The sequence below is a fragment of the Filicampus tigris genome, chromosome 7 (genome assembly GCF_054856515.1).
Source record: "Filicampus tigris isolate MCC_2025a chromosome 7, RoL_Ftig_1.0, whole genome shotgun sequence".
NCBI classification, from domain to species: Eukaryota; Metazoa; Chordata; class Actinopteri; order Syngnathiformes; family Syngnathidae; genus Filicampus; species Filicampus tigris.
This window is the reverse complement of record NC_141223.1, coordinates 5,327,171-5,340,651: the sequence shown is the minus strand read 5'-3', so window position 1 is coordinate 5,340,651 and position 13,481 is coordinate 5,327,171. Positions and strand designations below refer to the sequence as shown.

At 43.3% G+C, this 13,481-nt stretch overlaps 1 protein-coding gene and 1 long non-coding RNA gene across 2 annotated transcripts; both read left to right on the top strand.

The window, feature by feature from the left end:
• Window positions 1-1,595: 1,595 nt before the first annotated feature.
• LOC147144524 (uncharacterized) lies at window positions 1,596-5,270 on the top strand. Its single transcript, XR_015087544.1, has 2 exons — window positions 1,596-1,993; window positions 4,428-5,270. It is a non-coding gene; the product is annotated as an uncharacterized LOC147144524 (long non-coding RNA).
• A 3,844-nt stretch (window positions 5,271-9,114) lies between these two features.
• On the top strand, window positions 9,115-12,142 carry LOC147144523 (uncharacterized). Its single transcript, XM_086036032.1, has 4 exons — window positions 9,115-9,132; window positions 9,308-9,499; window positions 9,634-9,707; window positions 9,822-12,142. The coding sequence occupies exons 1-4, from the start codon at window positions 9,115-9,117 to the stop codon at window positions 9,940-9,942; spliced, it is 405 nt and encodes a 134-aa protein (XP_085892158.1). The 3' UTR covers window positions 9,943-12,142.
• The last annotated feature ends 1,339 nt before the right edge of the window (window positions 12,143-13,481 follow it).

Genomic DNA, 13,481 nt, shown 5'->3' with positions numbered 1-13,481 from the left:
GGAAAATGAATTACACAGTCCACACTTCAGGACACATCACACTAACCGTGGCATTGGACCAGGACCAAATTAATGTGGTATAAATGACTATGATCCATATAAAATCTTAAAGGATAGCGTGAGATTGTTTCCACGTTTCCATTTGGCTACGGCCAGTTCCGGCCCACAAAAGCATTGCATGTGGCCCACGAAGGCAAATCATGTGTGTCAACTTCCCGTTTCTTGAAAATTGTCTTCACTTTTAAAAACTACGAGATGTAAGATATCGCAAGTATTTTTTTTGTTCCAAGTCCCCCCTTTAAAATAAATTGAAAAATTGTTGAACAAACTGGCTTGTTGACTATTGACATCACAACTGCTCAGGGCTCAGGTAACGACCAATCATGGCTCAGCTTCAGAAAACAGGTGAGCTGTGATTGGTCGTTACCTGAGCAACTGTGATGTCATTTTCAGTCGACAGAAGTGACAAAATGGCCGCCCCCGGAGCTGGCTCAAAACGGGTGGATTAACTCTTAGTCCTCAAACGCAATATTTATCAGAATGCCTTGTTTCGACTAGTGGGCTTGCAAAGAGCAATAGAACATGTTTTGGTTGACTTCCTCTTTAAAAATATCTGAATTGAAACTATTCCCATTTCTTTCAATTCTGATTCATTTGAAATGCAAATCATCTTTGCATTGCACATTTAACAGTCATGATAATGTTGATGCAGCTTTTTTTTAGTGTTTCTACACCAATTATAATATTAACGGTGGTACATTCGTTTTTACACTTGTACTGTATAACAGATATGAATGTTAAATACTTTGCACGCTCAGTTAATAGATGTTGCTTCCATTGTTTCCCTCAGGAAAAAAACGTTTCAAAATACGAACTTTAAATGTCCACCAGGCGCCACCGTGTCAGAACAGGCTGTACCTCAAAGGTGGAACTGTAATTACAAATGCCAGTTTAGGTTTTTTTACTTGCCACTGGTAACACTCCCGTACAACATAACAGTATAAAACACACATTACGACAGATGCAAATTCCCCTCTGATTACTGGGATAAAGAAATAAAAAAAATGTGACTGTAACTTTTGGATGAAAACATGAAAGCTTTGAGTTGCCTATAGCTTTTATTCAAGCTGGAGCACTGCAATTTGACAGCAAAAGCACAACTATGTACTATTCAAGAACTGCGTGTTCGAAGCCTCAGTAAAATGAGGTTAAGGGGAAAAAAAAATAGGCGTTGTTCTGCATGACTGCACTGTTTGCATTATCAGCCTGTAAATCCAGCCAGGGCCGCATACTTTACATGATCTGTACAAGATGGAGAGAGCGCATGCTTGACCTGATTTTTTTTTTTTCCTCTCCTCAGCTGCGTTTTTAAAGGCCGGGTACGTGCACGCTGGCCCTTTAAATTGCTGCAAAGTGTCATCTCACACGCATCCAACTTTGCTGAGTCATTGGGTTCAAGGCTTCTTTTGTAACCTCCACCCAGCATGGCTCCTCATTGGCTTCAGTCTCCACACTACACACAACCTGGTTGGCTGCCAGCCCTACAAATCACTTTCTTTCGACCACGGGAGTTCTTTAAAGTGACAGAGTGACTCCCCTTTGGCCGATCTCTGACTGATGGTGAGCAGACTGAGTGGACCACAATCAAGCGGCTCATGACTTATTAGTTGCCAGCTCTGCGTATGCAAAGCTGCGCTTTGGTTTGTGCTGAAAGTGCGTCGTATGTTGCTGATGTGTGATTGTGCAACAGAGGAGGCACCCTTAAAGTATGAGTCAACCCAAACATATTCTTTTTCCAGAATATGTTCAATACAGGCCCACTATTTGAAACAAGGCACTCTGATTAATATTGTGTTTGTGGAATATGAGAAATCCACCCGTTTTTAGCTATCGCAGGGGAGCGGCCATTTTGTCACGTCTGTCGACCGATGATGACATCGCAGCGGCTCAGGGCTCGGATAGCAACCAATCATGGAACAGCTTCAGAAAACAGGTGAGCTGTGATTGGTCGTTACCTGAGCAACTGTGATGTCATTTTCAGTCGACAGAGGTGTTCAAAATGGCCGCCCCCTGAGATAGCTAAAAACGGGTGGATTTCTCCTATTACACAAACGCAATATTAATTAATATTAATATTAATAATTAATATTGTGACTTTAAGTGAGTGCCACGGGAGACAAAGTATCCGGGCTTGCCTTACTTCAAGTCAAAAGAAATGATTGTTTTTGTTATTCATGATGAAGATGGATAGTTTTCATTGTCACATTGCCACCCACAGTAATATCGAACAGTGCAACCGCACAGGTCCGTCACACTGGCCAATGTTTGATTTCTTTACTGATTTATTTCATTGATTTATTTACATTGGCAGGCTAGCATGTGGATACGCCAAGACAACTAGCTCCCTTGATGTAGGATATACTCGCTAATGACTTGCTAATAGTAGTGCAGCTAATGTCTTGGTCAGAGTTACATCCAGCCCCTAATAGATTGAAATCACTGGATACACAGGGATAACACAACACCACTGTCTGATCGTGGATGAAAGAAGTATCTCATTTTATGGATTAGAATGCAGTAATGTGGAAGGAAGTATTGGTTTCCTGAACGACGTGTGCTTGTGGCGCATTCCTGCCCGGCTTTGTGAACGCATCAACATAAATCGAGGCGAGGGATAAAAGCTGCGTCACTGTGCTGAGCCCGCATTGTGTAACTTCATATTACGGCAAGAATGTTGACAGGTTGCTACCTTTGGTGTGTATAACTTCACTTCTCTGTGCCCCTGCCACAAAATGGGCTTCTACGGTACAGTTTAAAGTGCATTATTTACCGTGTATTTGTACTTCAAGAGTTTTATGGCCCACCCTTTCTCAGAACCCTCGCTACAATGTAAAGATAGAGTGTACTGTAAAATGCGCGTGATGACCAGATGACTGAAGTGCAAATGTAATTGTCAAGTAATCTGCGAAATAATCAGTTAGCCATTGTTAAGATTAAAATGCAAAAACAAGACAACATTTAGACTAAACTTTAATAACGGATGTTGAAGGTGACGTTAACTTGCCGGAGTGTTTGAACGCGGGTCCTTGGACTAACTCAAGTCAAGTCAAATGTATTTATATAGCCCTTAATCACAAGAAAGTCTCAAAGGGCTTCACATGCCCAATTGCAGCTCACCTGTTTTCTGAAGCTGAGCCCTGATTGGTCGTTACCTCAGCCCTGAGCAGCTGTGATGTCATTTTCAGTCGCCAGAAGTGACAAAATGGCCGCCCACGGAGATGGCTAAAAACGGGTGTATTTTGCTGCTTAACTCATATTCCACAAACAGAACAATATTCATCAGAATGCCGCGGTTCAACTAGTGGGCTTGCTGGGAACATGTTCTTAAAAGAATAAGTTTGGGTTGATTTCTTCTTGAAGCCAATTACCACTCCACTCCCATCCACAGGAATGCTTTGTTTGCTTATTTAAATAGATGAGAAGCAAAGTTCCGGAATTAGATTAAAATGCTAAGCGGTTGTATTGTTATCAAGGATAAACATATTGTGTACAAAATGGGTATTCCCTGGGGATGCCATGACGAACAAACATGTATTTTAGGGTGTTTTCATGCTTGGTTCCTTTTCAGCTATCCACATGTGACTATTCAGCTTTGTTGTGTAAATTCTTGAAACTAAATCAGACCACGTTGCAAAAAAAAAAAAAAAAAAAAAAAAACTGAGATAAACTACAGTGTGGTCTTGGGATGGTTCACTTTGAGTCCTCTTAGCAGTTTACTTAACCTGTGCCGTTTGCGTAACCTGTGCAATGTGAACAAAAGGTGGTAGACCAGAAAGAGAACATCAAAACAAGAGATATGAGAGAAAACTTGCACAGTAAGGTTTCGTCAGACGTGCACCTTAAAAGTGTTTCAACTATGCATCCTGTATGTATGCAAACACTCTGGAGACATTTGATAATTTTACCATATTCAAATTATGCGTAACCACCCTGATCGCACAGCCTTTAGGAAATTGATTCTGTAATAGATCCCTTATCTCACTTGAACAACAAATAAATGCCCCTAGCCAAATAGACACCTCCCTTTTCCCATCAGGAAAAGAAAATAGTACTGTAATTCAGTAGTGAGAGGTCAGGGCCAGGAGGGCCTTTTCTGCTGGCCTGAACACTATCGATCAGAAGCGCTGACCTACTACCTAAATATTAACATTTGTTTCATCAAATTGTATTAATTTATTACAAACGTTGTCTTTGCATTTCATAGTATTGATCTTGATTGCACTGCTTCTAGTACTATATGTGGATCTTCATTTTTTTTTTTTTTGTCCAATCAGATTTCAGCCTGTGCACGTTGCCATCTGAAACTAATCCGTACAGAGCCTTCAGAATGAATCATGCTGAAAGGGATTTTTAATTTTTCCTCACAGGACCAGCAAGCTGACTCTCGGTGACGTCAGCATTTTGCCCTCCTCCAATTGGTTGGTCAGAACAACAGCTGTTTTTTTTTTTTTTCAATTACTTTGTAGATTTCAAATTTGTCCTCCTAATTGTTGCCTGTGATGACATCAGCATGTTTCAGTCCTCTGATTGGTTGGTTAGAGCAAGCCATTTTCGTCTAGGAAAACAGGCCTGTTGCATTAATGTCATTCACCTAAGACGTTGTTGTCATAGATGATGTATAAATATTCATTTCAAACGTTCCAGGTGACGTACGTGGCACAGTTGCGTGCTGGCATATAGCGCTTCTGTATTGATGTTTTCTATAATTGTGACGTGATAGTGGCTGTGTTAAGATGTGGTCCCCACTGACTGCTTGCCACTGCTGTAACTGTAATTATCTCAGTTCCTGGATGCATATTGTTCCCAATCCCATACAATGGACTAATTGCTGACATCCATCCATGTTTATGTTCCAGGAAGCTACACAACCTATTTGCTATGCATCGTCCGCCTTTAGTCTGCCTTTGTTTGTGCCTTCACATTACATTTTCTTCCATAATAGTCAAATGTTGTTCTCCATTTTCATTTGACATACAAAAAAATAATAATATTCGATTTCTGTGTGTCTGAATAAAGGCATCTGCCTAATGGACCCACAACAAAATAACCTAATGTAAGGCCACCCCCGAACCCCCCTCCCCCAATTGTCAGTGGAAAAATGTAGTTATGTAATGGACGAACAGGCAAGACCAGCAATTATATGACAGTGGACATTATGGCAATACACAGTATGACACCAAAATAACTTAAAACCCTCTTTTGACACACTATGATATGATTCCTCCTGTCATTCAGGAATACGGATTGAGACGTTTCTGCAGCCTGATCATGTGGAAAAGTTCCTAACATTTCACATAACAATTCCAGCAAGCCAATAGGTCAGAGATGGAAACACCTCCTATGGGCGGACGCAATCCGATTGGCCTTGAGTCAAAGAGCCCGCCTCTTTTCTCACAGTGGTCTACGCCGCCATTGGTCAAAAAGCCTGCCCGTCATGGCTCGCTCGAGGAGGGCGTGTGCACTTGTTCTCTCCATTTCTCCTCCGATTGGCCTACGGGCCGTGCTTACGTCACGAGCCTGCCAGCTGATCGAGCAGAGAAGCCGGTTTGAAGAGATGAGTTGGACGGAGGGAGAGACCGGGGAGCGAGTCCCGAGGAGCAGCGAAGCAGCACGGGGTGTGACCGGTCAACAGGATACTCCGCTTTAGCCTCGCTCTCTCTCTCTTTTGAAAGAAAAAGCATTTATCATGTGCAAACGTTGTCACCGCTCAGCGCTCGACACACAGTGTAAGCCGCGGAGAAGTTGTGAGCTCTCGCCCTCGTCGACAGCTCTGGAGAAATTCACTGAGAGAGTTTAAGGTGTGGCTGTCAGGCGTCGGCGTTGGAGAACCTTACAAAAGCAAATGTTGGTCGTGGGAGCCTGGCCGTCCAGGGTTGGGCACGGCAACTCCCACCCCCCCCCCCTCTTTCTGCTCTTCCCACCAACCCAGGCGTTTAGACGTGCTCGGTCATTTCTTTTCTTCAACATCTTACATAACCAAACGCCTTGACCACCTTGAACGTTGCGCTTCTTTACGACTTGAAACGCGCGTGGCAGCCTAAATAAATAGCACAGCGAGAGGTGGCTTAATGCTTTCGAGTGCTCTTGTGGGCTTGAACGAGGCCCCCCGAATGTAACGGACGTGGCAACTTTACAGTAGAGAGCCGCCACAGGCCAACTGGGCGTGGGGTGGAACCGGCCCGAACAGTGCGAATCGTCCTCTCATCAGCTGCGCATATTCGCTGTCATACAATCGTGCTGCCAAGTGGCGCAGTGGAACCGGTGGATTTACCTCAAAGTAAGTGTGAAAATCCCTTTTGAAAACTTTTAAGTGAGATCTAGCCAATCCTCCGGCTGTCTTACCGTCATTTTTCGCCATGTATGACTAGAGTAAACGTACAGTCACCGTGTCAGGGGTTGTATACATTTTCGTGTGTATTGTTGGGTCTAAATCGTACTAGAAGGTCTCTGTCGAGCGTCTGGGTGGAGGATGAAGCTAAAGCCTCAAGAGTTGCCTCTGAAGCTGTTGTCATCGAAGTGAAAGGTGACACGGCACAGCTCGATCATAATTCAGTGGCACGGGCAGATTGGCCCCGTACAGTCTAATTAAGATAAGCTTTTAGTCAAGTAAAGCAGATTGCGTGAATTCTTCAAGGCCCCACCCTTTGCAGCTCGACATGGACGTGGAGAGTTGCCCCTCCTCCACCTCCTCAGTCATTTATTTCCCCTTTCAAGCTTGTCTTTTGCAGCCCCCACGCCCCCCACCCCACCCCATATGTCCAGGTGCACACTGGACAGACACACGTTCAAGACCATTTTGAATTTGCATCCGCAAGACCGGGATCCGCTTCCAGGAGTCTACAAAGTGATGGATGAAAGGTGAGGTTGTGTTTGATTAACCTGTGAATGATTTTGCTCTTCGAATGATGTTTCCAAGTGCAGTACTGTTAAGTCATTGCCATATTTCTTTTTTTTTTTTTTTCCCTTTTTTTTTTTTTAAAGGCGTCATGAGTTGCCGTTGTGCATGCCAGTGCCTCTCAACCTGTTGCAGGTTTAGTTATGCAATGACCTCTGCCCTCCATTAGTGGTTGCAATTACATAATCCTATTGGCGGTGGTCAGAGCCTCATGTGCCTGTCTCCGTTTTTTTAAGGCAGACAAATTAATGGGTTAACTTCCTGTTTAAGCAGTGGGTGTCTTATCCCACCTGCACCCAGCATGCCAGCCCTTAAATGGCTTTGACCTTGTCATCTAATAACCTCCCGAGGCGCCGTATTTACAACCCTGCCTCATTTTTCAGGTTTTTTTTTTTTTTTCCCTCCACTGATAAGTCGACCGCTTCCATCCAACTCTTCATGCCTGCAAAAGTAAATGCCTGCAGGGTACAAGATGCTCTTGCCATCGCCCGTTGCTAACTAACCCACTGTTTCTGTAATGTATCACTTGTTGACTGTTTAAAAAAAAAAAAAAAAAAAAAAAACTTTACATGGTGCTGTTGCACTTTCACAATTTCGATCCATACAGATTATTGCGGCAGATGGTTTTTTTTTTTTTTTTTTTTTTCAAGACTATTAGCATTAATAATGTTCCAATCTCAGCACTTGCCTTCTGCGTGGGAGGTTCAGTGTTGCAACTAGTGTCGCACAAAAGGCTGGACTCGAGTTACAATGACACATTTTCAGTGGGAGAGGCCGGCAAAATAGGAATCTCAGTCATTTATTTATGCAATTTACACGCTTTCACTGCATTCTAATGTAATCTTGCTGTAACGCTCCTTTCTGGCAGTGTCACGTTTGCCCACCCCACCTTCCTACATTACCAATTATTTTAAATGTTAGCTATTTCGTGGCCTCAATTGTTTATTTAGCTGCGGTACGTTGCTTGGACCGACGCATGCACGCGTTCGCGGTTGCCCAGCCTTGTGTTATCTGCGCGGCTGGATGTGATTAATACTGACGTCCAGTAGTGACGTCCAGTGGGCCACTCCCTAGACACTCGCGCATGCACACTCAAAGGGCATACTTGATTGGGATTATATTCGACTCCGCTATATGAATTGAAATGGTAAATCTGCCCTCTATAGTGGGAATTACTTGCGCAGGCACGAGGATTCATCACTCTGTGCATGCCTGCGTATTGGTCAGCAAATTGGAAAGGATTTAGTCGGGCCATTTGGCCTCAACGCATCCAAATTGGCCCCAGTGAGGATCTGGAACCGGAATTTTCCGCGGTCAGCGTTGCTGCCATTTATCACGAGCAATAAACATAAAAGTGTGTCATTTGCTGAGTCGCTCGTTCCGTTCCAATGTGAGTGACAAGCCCCGTGGAGTGATTTTTGGTGGACGTAAGCACGATTTTAAGGTTGACTGTTATCGACGTAGCGGCGGACCTGCGGTGGAAATGCGGTAGCTGCAGTGAGGTTGCGTATTTGGGGATGGCCACGCCCCGACCGTCCCCCCGTCGGATGATCAGAGCTGCTAAGTTGGATTTGCTTCAACTGCATTGGACTGCATTTCAAATGATGGAAGGGAGATTCTGCCCTTGGCAATGTGTGATTTGCACTGCTTCATTCGGCACTGCAAAATGGAAGCCATCAGATCACTTGTTGAGACTTAACCAAAGGTGCTAGAAAATCCCTCCACGCCCCGAAGCCTGTCATATTAATTTTTTTACATGCTGGTGTTCCGTTATTAGTGACCCGGGCGTATAACTGCATGTAGGGTATACCTCTCGTACCATTCCAGCTGTCCCACAAATGTGATATAAGCTGAGACCGTTTCCGCTGCCGTCTTATCGCTGGAACATTCCACTCCCCCATTCCGTCTGTGCGCCTTTTAAACAGAAAGGGAAGTGTGTAATAATAGCGCGTTAGCACTATGAAAGGGGCTCCTGTTTGCTTGCCCAATGAAAAGGTTTCGATCAATTATGATTTGTCTACAAGCAAATGAATTGCTATGGTTTGTTATTGACAGACAAAAACTGTTGTATTGGCAGTCAAAGAAATGCTTTTTTTTTGTGTTTTTTTTCTTACAGTTGTCAGTTTTGGGAAATGCAATTTATAGTCAAATAAATTACAATGATAGAGGTGTGGCTAGTCAGAATAATGTCTAAATAATAGTTTGATACTATCCAGCTTGAAAGGCTGGGTCTTATTGGATCAACCGCTCATAGTGCCGTAAGCGCCTACGGGCAATCTCAGCCAGGCCCGCGTTTGTTCTTTTATAGCCGCTAACGTCAACTTTACCATTTTGCTCTTTTTGTGCTTGCAGAGACGAGTCGGCTTTCCGCTGCCAAACGCCTTCTTGAGCAGAATGCCCACTCTGCGCTCAAATTCCAGCCTGGCCCGTTGGGAGACGGCGGGAATCGTCCCGGGACCGCGCTACTCGAGTGCGCAGGACCAAATCCACCACACGGCAGTCCAACATCCATGCGTCATGAGTCAAACCCGTGTGAAGCTAATAGTGAGTTGCCTTTGAATTGTGTATTTGATGCATGTCAGGGATGACTGATTTAATGGCATCCAGGTTTTGCTTTTCACACTTTCTATGAGTGACCTAGATAACAAACAGAGGCTGTTGTGCCACACCTTTTTTAGATGGAGCTAAAAGCTTCAAGGCATGGATATTTCTTCAGGAAGGCTAACCACCGCTTTCCGCGTATACAGTTAGAGACCTAAATAAAACAACACGGTTGGCTCGGTTCAGGATGTAACGTATGGCTCTTAATTTATGGGGCTTTGGTAAGATTTTAGTCTCCTGCTGGCATCGGATGAGCTCTGTAAAGATTATTTTGGGTCAGTGCGTGTGCAGAGCCAGCGGTGAGGAGCAGTGGGCCTCTGAGCAGACAGGATGGAATGTGGACCATATGTAGCAGACATCCCAAGAATGTAACTTGGCCTTGCTGAACTGACCGACCTAAAGATACACCGAGCTAAGGCGGACAAGGAGGAGAGGACGTTAAAAGATAATGTCAAGCGAAGCGGGTTAAAAGCATGAAAAATGGATTACCATATACAGTAGTTGGGAGTGGCAGGACAGGAAGATGTAGAGTAACACGCATCCCTTATATATACATGTATATTAGGGGTGGGGATGATAATAGTTTTTCCGCTGCATAGGTTCGCCGTATTAAAAAGATTCTGAATCGATTCATAGGTATTAATAATCGATAGATAAAAAATTAAAAGCATGCGCAAGTGATTAAGGGCGTTTGTACGTCAGATGTCTGTGCTAGGCTAAGCTAATATGTGACAAGATGGCGGAACAAGCAAAATCTCATACGGGCGCAGTGAAGTCAAAGTGTGAAGTATAAATCATTGCTCTTCTTTGAGTTTTTTTTTTTTTTTGTTTTTAAAAAGGTACCAGTGTTTTGCATGGACTATAAAATGTAAGCCAATATAGTGATGAATCGGAATTGAATCGAATCGTGGGCCTCTGAATCGGAATCGAGAGGTACCCATAGATTCCCACCCCTAATGTGTATATATGTATATGTATGTATATGTGTGTGTGTGTGTAGATAGATATCTATCTATTAGCGGTGTGCATTTCTCAACAAAAAGTGATTGGTGGGGTGCGAAATGATTCAAGGACGGTTTGATTTGAAATTTCAATGATTCGGTTCAATTCAGTGGGGTTATGATTCGATTCGATTCAATATGGTAGCGCTCAGTTTGAGAGGGTAAGATGCGAAGACTTTTTTTGTTGTCATTTTACATACATTTGAATGAGCTTGTCAGTACTGTAAATGTGCCATTTCCTTCTAAGGTATAGCTCCCCAATAAAAGATGATTCGATATGTATCTCCATATGTTTCAAAGTGGAACAATTCGATTCAATATTGCAACACCGCAAAAAATATATTATAATATAATATATAACTGAGACAAATGCTATGCAAATAGCGTGGGTATGCATTTGTAATCACGCGCCATGATGAAATGATTAGTGATTAATTTCAACCGCTTGTCTCGCCTCTCTTATGTTCCCAGAGATGCCTTAATCAGTTAGTGACAGGAAATTAATGAGTTGTTTGAGAAGATTCATCGTGGTCACAGGGTTTACCAATGAGGCTCGTTTATGACTGAAGTTGGCCCGTTCATGAGAAAATGTAATTGAGAGCCAATATTTCCATCTCACCGACTTTGTCTACGTTGTGTTCTTCCGATACTTTTCTTAATGTGGACTTATTACACTCAGCAGCCTGGACATGTCAACCACTACACTTTGGTCAGCATTACACTTGTCCGCTTTGGCATTATCACCCAAAAAAAAAAAAAAAAAAAAAAAAAAAAAAAAACACACTTTAGTCAAGTCCATAAGTCTTGTACATTTACGGTGACTTCTCGTATGTCAGGCCGCTGTGTTTCTTTTTTTTTTTCTGCACACTACCTCAGGGTGAATGTTGTTCTCATCTCCGTTAGCTTAGCACGTCGTGCTCGCAGGCCATCTGGGTACAGCTGCATCCAGCACGACAGGAAACACATTCACACACACACGCACACCCCCGCATACACACGCACACACACACATACACACACCCTCTGGCACGGATGGTGCCATTTTTTTTCAACTAGCATACCCGACTATACTCCTTCCACATGCATGCATACCCCCAGTCTGCTGAGTGTGATGAGACTGTCATAAAATGGCATCTGACCTCCATTCAGCTTTGATTTCTTTTTTCTTGACATCTATTCATTTGCGGTAAACTGCCATCAGCTTATCATTTCATCGGGGCGCGCAGTCCGTAATCCTCTTTAGTTAAATGAGAAATTCAGTTCATAAACTCAATCAGCAAAATGAGTACCTGCACCCCGTGGAGATCGACTTGTTTTTAGTACTTTTTTTTTTTTTTTGCGGTGGATTAAACGCGGCAAGGAACAATTTGGTTACTTCATTCAGATGTTTGGTTAGATCTATAAGATGCTGTTAATGTGGAAGTAGTGAAGCCATATTGTTATATTTGTGCATTAATGTGAGCATCGGATCAAAACATGTATGCTTGAAGTGGAAGTCAACCCAAACATATTTTTTTCCAGAATATGTTCTATGAAGGCCAACTAGTCTAAATGGAATTTTGATTAATATTGCGTTTTTGGAGAATGAGGAATCCACCCGTTTTTAGCTAGCTCAGGGGGCGGCCATTTTGTCACTTGTGTCGACTGAAGGTGATATCGAAGTTGCTCAGGGCTCAGATAACGACCAATCATGGCTCAGCTTCAGAAAACCGGTGAGTTGTGATTGGTCATTACCTGAGCCCTGGGTAACTGTGATGTCATTTTCAGTCGACAGAAGGACAAAATGGCCGTCCCCTGAGATGGCTAAAAACACGTGGATTTTACTGCTTCACTCATATTTCATATTAATCATATTGCCTTGTTTCAACTAGTGGGACTGCATAGAACATTTTTGAAAAAAAATGTTTGGGTTGACTTCATCTTTTAAGGTTGTGTTTGTCGTTACCTGAGCCCTGAGCAACTTCGATGTCATCTTCAGTCGACAGAAATGACAAAATGGCCGCCCCCGAGCTATCTTAAAACCGTGTGGATTAACTCTTATTCCACAAACACAATATTTATCAGAATGCCTTGTTTCATCTAGTGAGCCTGCATAGAACATATTCTGGGAAAAAAAATATGTTTGGGTTGACCTCCTCTCTTTATAGCATCATACTTGGGTGCTATCCTCAAGTACCAGTTAGGTCTTTGTGTGGGTCTGACCTTGGATGCATTTTACTGGAAATTCTCCAGAGCGCACAAGGCCAAACTTCCTCTCCTTCGCGTTTTTTTTTTTTTTTTAAGCACTATCTGTATGCGTCTCAGGATATCGCTTCTGACTCATACTTTCAATACTGTTTTCGTGCTTTCGTGCATTTATGTTCGCCTTGCCTGCTTTGGTTAATCAGTTCTCGATCTTACGAACGATAGGCCGTTTCCCCCTTGAGGAGAAGGGTGAAACGTTTGCTCCAAAACGCTAAACGTGACACTTGGCTATTGGCGAACCTCATGCAAACATTTGAAATGTAACTCTCGTGACAGTCTGACTCGGAGGGTGGAGCGCTAGGGTGCAACTGAGCACATTTAGCAAGCACGGGCAGCCGGGCCCGGGCGACATTTCCTGTCTTTCAGCTAATAACCGGACTGCTGCTGCTCTGGGGTGGGGGCGGGGGGGTGGACCAGGATATTATGTATACAGACACAAGAGGATGGGCTCACGGTGACACAAACATACATCAACTGAAACAATGTAGTCTTTGACACACTTCTACTTCACGGTAGGAAGGGAGCCAGTAGATGCAGGAAACTCGCAAATCTTTTCATCTTTATGGTGATATCCCGCCTTGTACGTCTCAGCTCGATGCCTTTTAAAGCTTTCTCTCTCGCTCTATGAAACGTGTATATAAAATGTGTCCTTCGCATGAGCTTACGGCAGATGCAGACGC

Excerpts from the sequence above, each read along its gene's own strand:
- LOC147144523 (XM_086036032.1), top strand. Across the intron at positions 9,500-9,633 it reads AAACCCGTGTGAAGCTAATA|ATGGAGCTAAAAGCTTCAAG; the intron begins GTGAGTTGCCTT and ends CACCTTTTTTAG. Across the intron at positions 9,708-9,821 it reads TTTCCGCGTATACAGTTAGA|ATTATTTTGGGTCAGTGCGT; the intron begins GACCTAAATAAA and ends AGCTCTGTAAAG.